This window comes from Electrophorus electricus, chromosome 21 (genome assembly GCF_041902795.1).
Source record: "Electrophorus electricus isolate QZ-2024a chromosome 21, ASM4190279v1, whole genome shotgun sequence".
Taxonomy (NCBI): Eukaryota; Metazoa; Chordata; class Actinopteri; order Gymnotiformes; family Gymnotidae; genus Electrophorus; species Electrophorus electricus.
This window is the reverse complement of record NC_137517.1, coordinates 16,990,372-17,007,227: the sequence shown is the minus strand read 5'-3', so window position 1 is coordinate 17,007,227 and position 16,856 is coordinate 16,990,372. Positions and strand designations below refer to the sequence as shown.

The following is a 16,856-nucleotide window of genomic DNA, read 5'->3' as shown; positions in this document are numbered from 1 at the left end:
ACAGGATGAGATGTAGGGATGGTCTACAGGACATGATGTAGGGATGGTCTACAGGACATGATGTAGGGATGGTCTACAGGATGAGATGTAGGGATGGTCTACAGGACATGATGTAGGGATGGTCTACAGGATGAGATGTAGGGATGGTCTACAGGACATGATGTAGGAATGGTCTACAGGATGTGATGTAGGGCTGGTCTACAGGACGTGATGTAGGGATGGTCTACAGGACGTAATGTAGGGGAGGTCTACGAGTGCAGTGCTGACCTTGGCATTTCTAGACACATCTGCAAACACATACACAAACATCTGCAGGTTTCTTCCTGCCTTTCTGTTCTCCATTCTTAAAGAAAGCTTCAAACACACACCCATAATAAAATAAGACCACTGAAGTTGCGTCTTGACATCTCATAATGGTAATGAGCTGCAGTTTGGAATCTTTCAACATCTCAATTTGACATCTGTGGAAGGAATGAACACAAATAACAGAAATGCAGTTTATTTTTTATAAAAGGTGATGATACAAAAGCAAATGACAGAATAATAACCGCACAAAAAAACTGGAGTAAGTCCAAATCCACACAGCAGAAGAAGAGCCCCACAGAGCGTTTGTGTGTGCAAGCGAGTTACACCTAACCGTTCAACATGGCATTAATGATGATTATAAAGGACTCAAGGGCAGAAGACCCCTTCAGTCCAGCACACCTCCCATTGTCTTAGAATGAATGAACTCTTAAAACCTCCACATACATGGACACCTGAACAGTAAGCGTTTGTGAGACACACACCTCAGATTCATTTCCCTGGATTTGTACATGACAGCGGTAAACACCCTGCTTTTTCCTGGCTCACCAGGTCTGATCTTACACAAAGCCTGGAGGCTGAAGCCTGAGTTCTTTTCCCTCCTGATCGTGCACATGCGTCAGAAGAAGGAACGTTTCAGTGAGACAGAAAAAGTGACAGCTAAAGTTGATCCCTTGTTCAGCTGTTTACTGAAGTGAGGAATAGCTGATCAGTTGTAGCACTGGGGAAGCGAGCACAGGGAAGGATTGTCTCAAGAGAAGCACGTACGATTTAAAGAACCTCGTTATGGAGGGAGAAATGCTGATTGTACTTCAAGCAATCTGGAAATGTCCAATACTGAAACAGTCTGGAACAATCAGAGAAATGTTTGGAGGAACCGAAAGCCACTTTACTTGCTACAGCGAAGGTTTAAAGCTGCATTTAGCTTTTAAAAGTCTGGAGTTTAAGGTTTAAAGCTGCATTTAGCTTTTAGAAATCTGGAGTTTAAGGTTTAAAGCTACATTTAGCTTTTAGAAGTCTGGAGTTTAAGGTTTAAAGCTGCATTTAGTTTTTAGAAGTCTGGAGTTTTAGGTTTAAATCTGCATTTAGCTTTTAGAAGTCTGGAGTTTAATTTTTAAATCTACATTTAGCTTTTAGAAGTCTGGAGTTTAGGGATTAAAGATGCATTTAGCTTTAGAAATCTGGAGTTTAAGGTTTAAAGAAGGATTTAGCTATAAGAGGTCTAGAGTTTAGTTTGTATGAACATTAAAAGCAGCCAGAGAGCAGGGATCTTAGACTCTATGCTGTAATAAGGACACAATCTCAGTCAAATCTGTTGGGCAAAGAACTACTGTATAAGAACCTGATCATAGCCAAAAGTAGTAGTGAGGTGATGCTGTCTTTCTATCATCGCAGTGCTAAGAGAACAGAAACGTCATGCGGTGTGTTCTAGGAGTATAGAGAGACCACAGTGTGTGTAAAATAAGCACCAGATCAGAATTTAGTAGCACAGAGGATATGAAGGTCACCCTACATGACATATGATAAGCTGATCCTAGATCAGTTAGGAGGAGTGATGCTATCAGAGGGAGGCTGGTCATAATGGGAGGCACCCTGAGCGAGCTCTTCATGCCAAGTCGCTCTTCTCCGCAAGCTTCAGTCTCTCCTTCTCCCCCTGAGCCTGTGCCATCTCCCGGGCACGGCTCTCGCCCTCCACGTGGTAGCCCACCATCAGCTGGTATACCAGCACGCCCACCAGCGTGCCGAAAAATGGAGCAAAGATTGGCACGAAGAACCAGCACTCGTTAACCCTGTGACAAGGAAGGCAACACAACGGAATACAAGGGGACATGAGGGGACACAAAGAGACACAGGGGGACACGAAGGAACACAAGGGGACATGAGGGGACGCAAAGAGACACAGGGGGACACGAAGGAACACAAGGGGACATGAGGGGACGCAAAGAGACACAGGGGGACACGAAGGAACACAAGGGGACATGAGGGGACGCAAAGAGACACAGGGGGACACGAAGGAACACAAGGGGACATGAGGGGACACAAAGAGACACAGGGGGACACGAAGGAACACAAGGGGACATGAGGGCATTTCATTAGCTTTGGAGGAAACAGTGTTATGTGAGTTCTCCCGTCCATTCAGTGCTGCTACTGCTACATACAGGATGTAGTGAAAGTAAGGTGGAGTGATCACTGATCTAGAATAAAGTTCTTTATTCTAGATCAGTGGTGTATATGAGGGAGAAGTGGCTGTCATGCAGTAACGCTAGCTGATCTGTTATGGCTGTCATGCAGTAACGCCAGCTAATCTGTTATGACTTCCTTTTAGTAAAATAAATGCTTAAACCCTATTTACTATGTGTAACATATTAGACATTAATACAATATTATGTACAGGTTATGACACATTAATGTAACATTTACAGTATATGACACATGATGTTACATTATAGACAGTATATGACACATTATGTAGCATTAGTCACAGTACATGACACATTGTGACATTATGTACAGTATATGAAACATTAATGTAACATTATGGATGGTATATGACACAGTAATGTAATATTACGCATGGTATATGACACATTATGTAGCATTAGTCACAGTGTATGACACAATAACGATATGTACAGTGTATGACACATGAACATAACATTATGGACAGCATATGACAAATTATGTACAGTTTATGCACTCACGTGAACACTTCACTTCCCCAGCCAGCGAGTGAGGTGAAGATGCGGGGCCCCAGGTCACAGGCGGGGTTCATGGCGTAGCCCGAGTTGATGCCCATGAACAGTATGTGTTGAGTTTTATTAAATTAATTCACCAAAACATAGCCTGAACTTTTCAGACAACCGTGTTCACACACATGAAATATCGATCAAAAAGCATATTGTTCTTTGAGTTTAGCAATGAATCACTGACTACATGTGACATGTGCTATGTAATACACACTGGAGTTGCTTTGGTTAGGACTTAACACTGATGAAGGACACATTCAGTCATGTTGTCTGGTGTAAAAGGCTACTGAAGTGTTTCTATAGCTGCTGTCTGTCAGCAGGTCTGCAGGAGATGCGCTGGTTTGGAATGTCAGGGGGTCTGTCAGCAGTCCAGCTGTTTGGCCCATCCTGCAGCTGCTCACCTGGTCGAAGAAACCGTTGACCAGGCTGAGGTGCTTGGAGGGGTACGTGGCGAAGATTCCTGCTGTGGCGTTCTCGCCCACCATGAGCAGACTGTCCTTCTGATCCGCCCAGAGAGTATCTGCAGTCGCGCAAAACAACACATGCATTACATCCTAAAAAGAACTTTTCACAGCTTTTTCAAAGAAATGAGTGGTTGTTGTTCAAGGCTGTTACAATAATTAGTTTCAGACTGGGCTACTGAAGAGACTTGTTGATTTAAGGATTTCTGCAACCTGAACTTTTTACAATTAAGTTCCTTTTTTTAACATACAAACCATCTTTTCTGCTCATTTCACACATTATGTAGTAACACAGCTCACTATAGTACATGCCAAATATGATCACTGCTCCAAAGAAGGTTCCTATTGTCTGAAACAGGAAATACACGGGAAACTTCCTCCATGGCTCTCGACCCAGCATGCAAAGGGCAAAGATCACTGTCGGGTTCAGGTGCCCACCTACAGAAACTGAGGGAGATGTTTTTGAATGATCCACACTAAATGTGATTTCGCCTATCTTCAGGTTTGCATTTACATGTAATCTTATACGTTGTTCTGTGTGGCATGTCTGCACAGTTTGCTTTTTGCTGCTCGAAACATCCAATAGCTAAAATTGTTCAGTATTCGTATCTCGAGAGGTCTCTTTATATGCTTCACAATAAAGGGCTGGAATAGATTTTAGAGTGGCTTAATGTAATCTCTCCATCAAAAGGCAACGTTTATCAGGCCTTTAAATGGAGTACATTGCTTAAATCAACTTTAAGTAGCTCCCTGGAGCAAGATTGAACTTCCAAAATGCGACATGCTTAAACAAGATTTTTGAGGGCCCTGTGAGGCGTTGACAAATGAACTGTGCTGTGCTGCTGTGTTTGTGCTGATCCGCTGTGTTTGTGCTACCCTGCTGTCTGTGCCTGTGTGTACCTGTAGCCTTGAGACATGCCTTGATAAAGCCTTCGTATGTCCTTGTTAAAGATAAGTCTGTAATATTCTGATCCAAATTATTTTGATCTGTAAGTTTATGTAAAATGCAGCGGTTCATCAGAACACCTACATGACACTGTAGTGGAGGTCTATGATTGGTCAGGATGCTCATAACAGAAAAAACTGAATTAGTCAGCTGGCTCATGTGCAGATTTAATTCTTATACAATGCACTTATCCAAGGTAAATTAAGGGTGAATGAATAAATAACTAGAGCATGAATGAGTGAATGACTGCTTGTGTGATTTGTGTGTTTTCTGCACCACATGTGCTCTTGTGACAAACTTGTGACTTGTGACAAACACCCAGACTACATGTGATGAACAACCAGACAACTTGGCAATAAAAACATATCATAAGTGATGAATCCAGTAGCAGAGTATATTACAACATGCATACATTCACACAATGTATTTTTGTATTTCAATCCACTTTCAGTTGTTGAGCTTCTCATGTCACGGAGCACTCGTGACATGCTGAAGAGCTGGAAGACAATTCTCGCCTGTGTGGAGGCACGTTATGACACTCAGCTAATGACTGCTACAGGAGGACTTGTGGCACAGTGGGTCCAAAAGTGACACACCTCCTGTAAGTCTGCGTCAAAGGCTAATGAGATGGCTTAACGATGCTCAACCCTCCCCTTTTCCACCCTTCGGCATCAGAACAATTGCTCTCTCTCTGTCTCTCTCTCTCTCTCTCTCTCTCTCTCTCGCCAAGTCTCCCTTACATATGAGTGTTAAAGGATAAAGAAGGTGTTGTCCTTGGACTCAGATCATCATATAATTATGTAGTACAGTAGTTTTTTCTTCTTCAGCCATTTTTGCTGCCCTGTGGATAACTGCACGTCCACTACTTTTGTCGTAGCTCCACTCATTTGTTGAGAAAATTAAGTGTCCATGTCTGCCTGTTTCTGTCTCTGCACATACCAGCCTCCAGGAGTCTTTGGTTTCCATTTGTGAAATCAGCGTCCATGCCTGTTCTTTTGCCTCTTCACTGTGGATTGAACATTCACTATGGAGAGGCTCCAAACCAGCATAGTTGTTCCCCTGCTTCACCCACACTGGTATGTAACCTCATACATTTAAAATTCCCTCAAAAGTCATCAAAATTCAGTACATAAGCAAGAGTTTGTCCTGGCTAACCCAGAATTTGTCTCAGTAACCCAGACTTTGTCCTGATAACACAGAGTTTGTCCCAAATAACCCAGATTTAGTCCTGGCTAACCCAGAGTTTGTCCTGGCTAACCCAGAGTTTGTAATGGTAATCCAGACTTCTTCTGTGTTCTGTGCTCTTCTGTGTGTTGCTCTCTAGGAGAAAGATTCTGCCATTCAATAGTGATAACAAGGCCTTCATGAAAGTGTAGGTCAAAACTCAAGGTTCCAGTTTCCCAGACTGATTGTGCCCCTAGGATAAAGACTTGTAAGCATTCATGTTGAAGGTTAGTCCAAGACTAGGCTTACTCTATATCTGGGCCAAACTGGGCCAAACTGGATTGTACTTTGGTCAGTAATGCTGTGCAAAGCCTGTTCTTACCTGAGACTTGACCACACACCAGGATCCCCAGCGTGGCGGCAAAATCGAAGGCAAAGTTCACAGTGAGGAACATTCCATGAGATCCCTTGCTGAGGACCAGTTGGGCCACTGCCCCACAGCCAAACATCTGCACAGGAAACAACGACATCGTGGACCACATGACGAAATCATCCAATATGACTTGAGTGTTGTAGTGGCAGAGTCCAGATCCAGAATCAGTCTACTCAGTCACAACAGATATTTTCTTTACAATACAAAAAGCTAAAAGTGATCCTCAATGCTTCTGATCTGCCCTATTTCATATTGTAATGTCACCTGTTATCAACAAGGCACCTCTAACTGTCTACAGGTGTATGGTACAGATGCTGGTTAACTTCTCTTCTATTGTTTTCTGAGAGGTTGGTCACAAGCCACTTACCATAAGTAAACCCTACTGTAAACATATTGAGCTACTTTCATGAGAAGTTTCATTTTTTAGTGATTATAGCGCTGATATATCAGGAACTCAAACCTACAAATGCAGAAGAATTACTTTTGAATGTTTGATCGAGTTTGATCTCAATGACAATGGGTAGCAATGGAATTTTTGTCTTGGTCATAAATTTAGCCTTTGCTAACAACATGTACATGGCTAAAATGATATAACTACCACTTGGCTCATTCTGGATGAACACAGGGCACAAAACATCCAGCAAAAATAATGCCAACAGTGCTCTTGGCTGGTACGATGGCATAGAGGAGAGAGTGTTAATAATTAGCTCTAGATGGTGGACATATTATACAACTATTTGTATAGCATGTCCACTAGTTACTTATGACATGATTAAAAATGATTAAAAGTTTGAATGTTCTTTTGACATTTGTGTAACATACCCTTTAGCGAGAGGGTCATCATTACCAGGGTCACATGCTCTGTGTCTCTGGTTCGCGCGGAAGCTCCTTACATTGCTCAGCTATGAGACACCACAACCGCCTATTAGCTGTGAAGCCCTGAGCTATTTTCACCAGCCTGATTTTCAGTCGTCTCAGACACAGAGTGTCCAAGCCTCATGCTGCACTAACAAACACGGCATAGCAGGACCACAGAGCCAGTGACATTTCTACCAGCCTCACGAAAAATAAACAAAGCAGTGTACCTTCACCACGGAAATCAAACCTCAGAAAAGTAATATGAAATAGGCAATTCATAGACTCCAGCCTTCATGGGACTGAGCATAAAAATAAATGGACAAGGTCCAGGTTCCCCACAGACATTAGTGCTTTAGAGTCTGGAACCTCACACGGGTAAAGAGAGATGCCAAACCTCCACATGGTCAGGTGGCCCATGACATGCAGAATGTGTTTAGCTTGGCTAAAGTATGGCTGACTACAGCATGTGTTTAGCATGGCTACAGTATGGCTGACTACAGCATATGTTTAGCATGGCTACATTATAACTGAGTATGAACTCAATTCAGGAGTTTACAAAATAGTTTTTTATGTTAAAAAGTGTTTAGATTTTCCTTAGAACTGACTCCTTGAAATAATGTCACTAAAATACTTCTGATGCAACACATCAAAATTTATTTCACACTCAGGTTTGTAAATATTAGGATATCATTATTATATATACATGTAAGTGCAGAGCGTCTGGATAACACCCACTCTGTTGTCAATATTGGTTCATTTATGAAATCGAACAGCAGTGCCACATCACTCACATTTCCCTGTGGTTTACCACCAGATAAGCAAATTAACAACAGCCTGTATAATAAAATAATAATTTGTTTCAGGATCTTTAACATATTATAACTTTCCTTTGTCCTGGTTGGATAGTAAATGTGTGTTTTCAAATTGTTTACATGAATATAATGATGGCACAAAAACAGAGCTGAAGACACCCACCACTGATGGAGAAGATCTCCTGGCTTGGTGGAAACTTCACCAAATTAACTTAACAAGCTTGAGCAGGCATACTTGCAGATATCTGTGTGTACCAGCCACATGTTCACTCTGAGAAAGGCTTTTTAGTACAAGGGGCACCACTGTAACTTGTCAGTGTTCATACCTTAAGCCACATAAAGTAGGTATGCATGTCTTTTTGGCAGGAACCTGTGAACACTGATTTCTGACTAGCCAAGCAATATAGATTTCCTATGATGATACAAATGTTTGCATTTTAATAGTTTCATGTTGAATGATATTTTCATTTTGCAGTTTAATATTGCAAAAATGCAAGAACAAAGTCAATACATGAGATAAAACTAATGATTTATTATTTATTTATTTTGCTAATTTCATCTTATTCTTATTCTTATGACAGTTCAGTACTGGCCAGTCATAGGTGCAAGAAGTGTGAGATTTGACTGTTAAACAATAATAGTTTATTGTCCACTTTTAGTGGAAAAAACTAACTTTTGATGTTAATTTTAAGCGTATTGGTGATGTACTCTGTAGGCTTTACATATTTAAAAATAAAAGTGAAACTGTATTTCATCTGAGAGCCCTGAGGATCTTTTCATGTTTATATTTGATAGATATGTGAACCAGTGATAACAGGTTAGGAAATCACATCATAAAAAATAATTGAGTTTTAAGTGTAATCACAATATTGCAGAGAAAAATCAGATCATTTTCCTAAACACTTCAGCCATACAGTTCATATTGTAACTGCAGCCCATAGTTTTCTTTGTCATATCATTATTTATATATTTAGATTTTCTGTATGACCTTTCATGTGAGTGGGAAATTACAACATTTAGCTGATGCTTTTGTCCAAACTAACTTACATTTATGAATGAACACTGCTTGAGCAATTGAAGGTTAAGGGGCCCCACATTGGCAACTTGGCAGTGGGGCTTGAACTGGCAACCTTCTGATTACTAGTCAAGTACCTTAACCACTGAGACACCACTGCCCCCAGTTACAGCTGTCAAAGCATTTCACTGCTATTTGGATCATGTATGACGATGTATGTGACAAATTAACTGACATGATTTTCATTTGCTGAAGGCAAACAACCAGCATTCACTCTAATAGCTGGCCAAGTTAGCGAAACACACAACTCCATAGTGATGGAAATGACATATTTAGCTAGTTAGCAAAATAATGTTTTATTAGCTGAAATGGCCAGCTACAGAAATAACAGCAACTGAATATACTGTGGTTTTTAAAATTCTTGAAGGTTTAACAGATCACAGCGTGATGGATTCACTGCATTTTTGTCATTAAAAAAAAGCCATGTAACTGAAATTGGGGTAACAGTGCAAAGAAGTACACCCCTCCACACATAGGACACACAGGTAGAAAGAATACAGTCTAGAAATTATAGGTGAGAATAATATTGTCCATAAACAAAAGTACTTACACTAAAGACCAAACAAAACCTGTGGCTCAAAAACAAAGAAACATTGTGTGTGTGTGTGTGTGTGTGTGTGTGTGTGTGTGTGTGTGTGTGTGTGTGTGTGTCTGCTCAGAGCACTTATCTAGAATTATCAACAGGTCCCATTCACTACCATTACTTTCACGCAGTATGAGTTAACCAATAATAAATCAAGAAAATCACATCACAGGCTAAATGATAATTAAGTGAAATACGTAAAGTCACGGACCACGTGATAAACAGCATGTTTCCGCCTTTTATTGATCCATCTGTGTCTCGTTTCTCCACGACTGTACTGTACATTTTAACCCTGTGTTTCTCAGTCCTTATGGTCGGTTCTGTTACTCTTGCGAATGTCGTTGTAAGCGTATCTTCTTCAGTCCACCTCTGAAATAAACACGTCTGAACAATGAAATAAAATCCTGGTCAGAACTGCTGTAGAAAGTCCATGATAAACAAAACTCTCCAAAAATTCGCGCGTGATTTACGGTCACTATTCTATGCTATACAGAAGATTCTCTACCCAAAGAACATTTTAGGAGGTTTACATCGATAAACAGCTGAAGACGGAAATGGTGAAGGATATGAATAGCGCTGAGAAATCATTTTTCGGTTTCAGTCACCAGGGTAACTATGAACAAATACACAAGGAAGTGGCCGAAGGTTCCGTGTTTAAATACTGTGGCAGGTTATGAGAGAGGGTGCTGGAGCTACCACTGATGAGTTTAGTTGAGGAACCGAACTGTGCTAAGGTGAGTTTATTAGAGGAACTGAACTGTGCTACGGTAAGTTTATTAGAGGAACTGAACTGTGCTATGGTGAGTTTATTAGAGGAACTGAACTGTGCTAAGGTGAGTTTATTAGAGGAACTGAACTGTGCTAAGGTGAGTTTATTAGAGGAACTGAACTGTGCTAAGGTGAGTTTATTAGAGGAACTGAACTGTGCTAAGGTGAGTTTATTAGAGGAACTGAACTGTCCTACGGTGAGTTTATTAGAGGAACTGAACTGTGCTAAGGTGAGTTTATTAGAGGAACTGAACTGTGTTATGGTGAGTTTATTAGAGGAACTGAACTGTGCTAGGGTGAGTTTATTAGAGGAACTGAACTGTGCTAAGGTATGTTTATTAGAGGAACTGAACTGTGCTACGGTGAGTTTATTAGAGGAACTGAACTGTGCTATGGTGAGTTTATTAGAGGAACTGAACTGTGCTAAGGTGAGTTTATTAGAGGAACTGAACTGTGCTAAGGTGAGTTTATTAGAGGAACTGAACTGTGCTAAGGTGAGTTTATTAGAGGAACTGAACTGTGCTACGGTGAGTTTATTAGAGGAACTGAACTGTGCTACGGTGAGTTTATTAGAGGAACTGAACTGTGCTAAGGTGAGTTTGTTAGAGGAACTGAACTGTGCTAAGGTGAGTTTATTAGAGGAACTGAACTGTGCTAAGGTGAGTTTATTAGAGGAACTGAACTGTGCTACGGTGAGTTTATTAGAGGAACTGACCTGTGCTAAGGTGAGTTTATTAGAGGGACTGAACTGTGCTAAGGTAAGTTTATTAGAGGAACTGAACTGTGCTAAGGTGAGTTTATTAGAGGAACTGAACTGTGCTAAGGTGAGTTTATTAGAGGAACTGAACTGTGCTAAGGTGAGTTTATTAGAGGAACTGAACTGTGCTATGGTGAGTTTATTAGAGGAACTGAACTGTGCTAAGGTGAGTTTATTAGAGGAACTGAACTGTGCTAAGGTGAGTTTATTAGAGGAACTGAACTGTGCTAAGGTGAGTTTATTAGAGGAACTGAACTGTGCTAAGGTGAGTTTATTAGAGGAACTGAACTGTGCTATGGTGAGTTTATTAGAGGAACTGAACTGTGCTAAGGTGAGTTTATTAGAGGAACTGAACTGTGCTAAGGTGAGTTTATTAGAGGAACTGAACTGTGCTATGGTGAGTTTATTAGAGGAACTGAACTGTGCTAAGGTGAGTTTATTAGAGGAACTGAACTGTGCTAAGGTAAGTTGAGATGATCTTGTTGGGGTTTAAGGACGCGGTGATAAACATCACAACAGCAGGAAGAAAGTGGAACGCGCAAGGCGAGCTGGACTAGAGCGCGTGACGGCGCGGGTGTACGTGCTCGAGCAGCTGCAAACCGGAACACCAGGGCTTGGGTCGTGTTATTCATAGAAAGCGTTTAATAAGGCAACATCGCCAGAGAGAAAGCGAATGATCACTCGTTTTATCCGTGAAAAGGAATAGGAAGTACGGTGCGCAACAGCAGCTTCGCAAGGAAAACAATCCCAGTGGCTTCGCTTTAGAGAGGCGAAGAATCACCTGGCGAGAGTTGTGGAAATGGATGTGAGTCGCGTTTGTTCAGCACGTCTCCTTCAAGACTGGTGAGGAACCATTCCAGGTGACCATGAAGCTCAGACAATGCCAAGGTCGTGCAAAGCTGTAATCAAAACAAAGGGTGACTACTTTGAAAAATTTGACGTATAAAACATATTGTGGTTTTTATTTATATATTTATTTATATACTTTTTATTTATTACACTTATGTAATTTATTACATAAGTCCACACGTGTTCCTTCATAGTTTCAGTATTAATATACTATTTTAAAATACATAAATAAAGTTTAAAAAAAACATTGAAGGTCTGACAAACACACAGTGGTGGCTGGTGAAAAATATTCTAGGTAGAGATGTTGGTGACATGCTCAGTTTCAACAACCATCCCAATACAAGTTAACACAAACTACCAGTCGTCTGGGAAATAGCCAGTAATTATTTAATTGGCATTACAATCAACAGAATAATACATGTCAATTATCATTAGTTGCAGGTCTAATGTGCTCAGATAGATGGTACAATATGCATCATTAGAAAAAAAAAAACCATTTGAATATTTTGTTAACTAAAGGAAAACATTTTTCAACAAATAGAAGGCTTGCATTTTAAAAGTTAATGCAGTGGTCTTACATCAAATAGCTTTCCTTTTGATACCTAATTTATAACTAACACACAGCTAGCTTGCTAACGTTAGTCATTTAAAATGTTTATTTTAAAAATAAAATAATTTCTACCGGGGCGGCACCCTAGCACTCTATTGAACAGCTGCCACTGCTAATTAGGCTACATGAATGAAACAGTTAGTTAGCAAGCTGTGCTAGTAAATTCTCTTTTTGTGTGGAAATTTAGAGTTTATTGTTGGACGTAATGTGTTTCGGTAATGTGTGTTGAAAAGATTGACTGCTGTTCATTAATTGAGATAACAGATCAGAATGTTAACATCATTATTACAATACAGTGTTATTAACGTCAGATCAGTGTAGGAAAGCAGGCCTAAAAGTGTGCTGGTTATTTCTGCCACATTACGCCACTGATCCTAGTCGCTCTGATGACGCTTGAGTCTTACCAACTATTGTTGAACATTTTTTTGTGTGTGTTTGGGTCTGGAAACACATTACTGAAGCTTCCCTTTCATGACTTCTAACATGTGGAATCGTGTTTGATGCATATCATAGCAAGTGCCTGAGGACAGAGGCGATGTCTCACCAGCCTGAACTGTGGATGGAGAGAGTTTAATTTGGTTTTAGTCAGGACTAACACTCACTCTTTCCATCACAAACACACACATGTTTTTTGCTGTGTATATTTTAATATAAATTATACACACAATTTATCACTTATCCACTGTGCAGGATTGAGAAATTGTGTGCATACATGTGTGTTGATCTGTAAGTGTGAGGAGATTTTCTCCTTCTCCCTACAGTCTGTCTGGCTGCAGTATGAAGGCTGTGCTGCTCCACTGAAGGATCCACACTGTAAACTGGAGAAACTACAGTGAGTTACAGATTACTGAACCCAAGATTGGTATCAGCATAATCAAAATTCGAGCTGTTACTGTAACTGTCACATAGCATAAGGCAAAGCTAATAATTCAGGACCATTCTCATTTATCTGGTCTGTTTTTCTTCTTTTCCACTTCTATCAATCAATATATTATTCTCCATGTGAATACTGATTAGTTCATGAACATTCTATAAGTTTTCAAGCTTGTAGCATTTCTGACCTCAGGTAGGTGATCGCTAGTTACTGTTAACTTGTGGCCTCCAGTTGACATTGAATCAGCATTTATTAATGAAGAACTTTTAATTACATTTAAATTTGGTATCCACAACTTCGAGTTAGCACATCTGGGATCGTTCCTCAACTCCACTTTCTGGAATACCCTCCAGGTTAGTTGCTTATTCTCCCAGAAACCAACCGTATCCCTCCATTTGTCATGTCCTGAATTCTGATGTTTGTCACCTGTTGTTCCTCATTAGCTTGCTTAATCCATCTTCCCCACTTCCTCTTTGTGAAGTATTGTTTCTACCAAGGCTAAGCATACTAAACCTTATTTAGTTTCCTCTCTCTCTGGTCATTTCATTCCCCTTTTCCTTTGTGAACTCTCACTGCCTGCCATTATTGTACTACTTTTGTTCTCCACTCTCAGGTTTTTGAACTGTGCCTGTCCTTGTTATTCCTAGACAGAAAGGATAGTGTGTAACCCCAAACAGCACGTGTAGCTAGTTATGTATCCCCCCCCCCACATGTAAACAGCAGTTAAGGAGGCCTAAATCTTTTCAAGGTACAGTTTCCAGGACACAATTTAATGTGTTTATGGTTCTGTACTTTAGCCCAGTTTAATGGGGTCTATAAGCTTGCTAAGGGGGTAAAGGTAAGAAAATGACTCCTTACTGGGCAGCACCAGGACTGGTGAATAGACCTTTACTGGAAACATCTACTAAGTATTTGAACTGAACTGAAACATTTAGCGCACTTTCACTTTTTTCATAAACCTAAAAAGCATAATCAATTTTTTCGCATACACATACATCAAGGAACAAGTGTAGTTCACCTCATAGTTTTCATTCCTCTAATGAAATGAAAAGCACACATATTCTCAGCTATGCTATTTAATTAATCTGTTCCATTTGTGCATCTTGCTTCTGTTTTATGCTTTCAATGTGTATACTGTTTTACACTTTCACTTCAAACATAGTCACCAGTTACTAGCATTCCTGAACACCTTCTTACTGAAAATATAAAGACTGTGTGTTTAGTTTACTTGTTGGGCTTGTTTCCTTTATCTACACTATCACTACAGGTTTAGATCATGGGTGCAGTTTTAAAAGTTATTATCATTTCAAATGAATTCTTCAGATGTTGCATTTCTGCATTCTCAGACTCCTTTGATGGTGTATGGAAATTAATTTAATTAATTGATTAAATATTTAAAATATTTAACTAACAAGTGGCAGAAAGTATGGGTTTATTTTAAATGTTACAGCAGTCAGCTTGTGGATGGAAAGGATGCAAACGCTGTGCGACACGGCTCATGCAGCAGCAAAGTGTTTGAAATTGGGGTGTTTCCACCCAAAAATGTTTATTAAACTAAGTTTTAAGTAGAATTTTTATGAAATTGGCCCATTTGAATTTTCATTGTGTTTTGAGTGTAAAGGGGGGCTGAGCTGCCTGCAGTCCTGAGTTCAGGTTTGGCTTTGTGCTGTGGGTGTGTCCTCTGTGATGGTGTTACAAAACAAAGTAGTGGCAGTTTTATTCTTACCTTCTTAGATAAGTGAACCTGCTGCTTTTCTTACTCTGGCAAGTTTGTGTAACTGTGTACTTGTTTAAAGTAAGCAGACCTACATGTATGTGGAAAACCTTTTTTTCTTGTAAATGGAACATGCATTACAAAAAATGAGCTATGAACTAGCACACTGAGTACGACAGCACATATTGCGTAAGCATGCATACAGAGGAAACGTGTAGAACACAGGATCAGCATGTAAAGCACGGGGTCAAACACAGACAATGAATGACCATAACACAGGACTATAACCAGAGACAGGTGTAACACATAACCAACTAACAAGGGAGGGGCGTGGCCATGTTAGACACACACACACACACACACACCGAATGACAAACAGCAATGACACATCAAACTGACATGGGGAGGAGTCGAGGTGGAGGGGCCGTGCCATGACATATAGCCTATAATTTTGCAGACTCTCGTCTTTTCTGGTTCTCTGATTGTTGATTGTTCACAGTGTAATACTAATTGTAACAATATGTGTTAAATAATTGGCTAATGTTGATGCTAATAATGTGATTAAAGATGCACTCTGAAATTCATCAGTAATGTGCATCGTCCGTCCTGAGCCCCTTTATTAGTTTCCTAAGTAGTTTATAGGTGATTCTTTACTGCTAAAAACTTCCATCTCTGACACATGTAAGACCTTCTCTTTATAGGTGATTCTTTACTTCAAAACCTCTATCTCTGACACATGTAATACTTAGTTTTTTGTCTGTTAATGTTGTTTACAGTATCTTATTTTTTAGATTATTATTATTAAGGTAAGATTATCAACGTTTACCGTTAACGTTGCATCCTTACTAGCATGTGATTACCCCAGCAAAGCATCATTTTAATTATTACTGTGCTTTTATTTTCAAAACATTAACACATAAGCAGACATGTACATTATAGCAGACATATACATTAGAATAGCAATATCTGCCATGAAAACAATGTATTTTATCTTTTTCCACCATTTCACTGCGAGTTATACTGTGTATGACTATGTATGTGACAAATAAACCGAACTTGAACTTGAACTAATGTTGGAGGTTTCCACAGGATGCAGGGACGAGTCGCGTGGAACATAAGCATAAGTTTATTTTACAGGTAACATTCACATCCAAACATACACACTAATGGAGTCAAACACCGACAATACAAACGCGTAAACAACAGACTTTTATACATATATGATAACGACATAATGAGGAGCAGGTGTGAGACACAGGGAGGGTGTGGCCACATTGAAGAACACACACACACATGCGCGCGCACACACACACACTCATACACACACACGCGCGCGCACACACACACTCATACACACACACACGAGGAAACGTTCAGGGAGAGGGGCCATACCGTGACATTGTGTTTATGAAGACTATTGACATCTAAATTTTCCATGTCATGGAGGCAACCATGAAATCACCCATTTTTTAAAATATTTTTAAAGTATTTTTATAAGTATTTGCAATGATGCGCAAAGCTTGATGAAAATTAGTTTAAATGCACAAAAACATACAAATTGAAAACGGAAAATATACTACATGAATGTTATTGTAATGTTGCAGTTAGAACCATTTGATTAAAACCAAAAAACATATGCATGTTCCAGATTAAAATGTATGCAGTTTTGGGGCACAATTTGGGGTACCTGTTTACATGTATACTGACTGTGATGGTTAAAATAAAATGGTTTTTGTTTGTTTGTTTGTTTGTTTTTTAATATGGGAGAGTCAAGCGTGACCGTAGTAGCAGAAGCACCCTTATATGTAGTTCATCTTGGTGATCGTTCATATTTCTTGAAGCTAGTTGCTTATCAGCAAGGACTCCTTGGGAACAGTGTGGAAACTTGGGAAGGCATTTTAT

General features: G+C 39.8%; 1 protein-coding gene across 1 annotated transcript; it reads right to left on the bottom strand.

The window, feature by feature from the left end:
- Positions 1 to 559: 559 nt before the first annotated feature.
- On the bottom strand, positions 560 to 6,151 carry LOC145653008 (aquaporin-3-like). The gene is made up of 5 exons (XM_081704881.1): positions 6,004 to 6,151; positions 3,812 to 3,949; positions 3,452 to 3,570; positions 3,006 to 3,103; positions 560 to 2,093 (listed from the first exon to the last, which is right to left on the bottom strand). The coding sequence occupies exons 1-5, from the start codon at positions 6,149 to 6,151 to the stop codon at positions 1,910 to 1,912; spliced, it is 687 nt and encodes a 228-aa protein (XP_081561007.1). The 3' UTR covers positions 560 to 1,909.
- Positions 6,152 to 16,856: the final 10,705 nt, after the last annotated feature.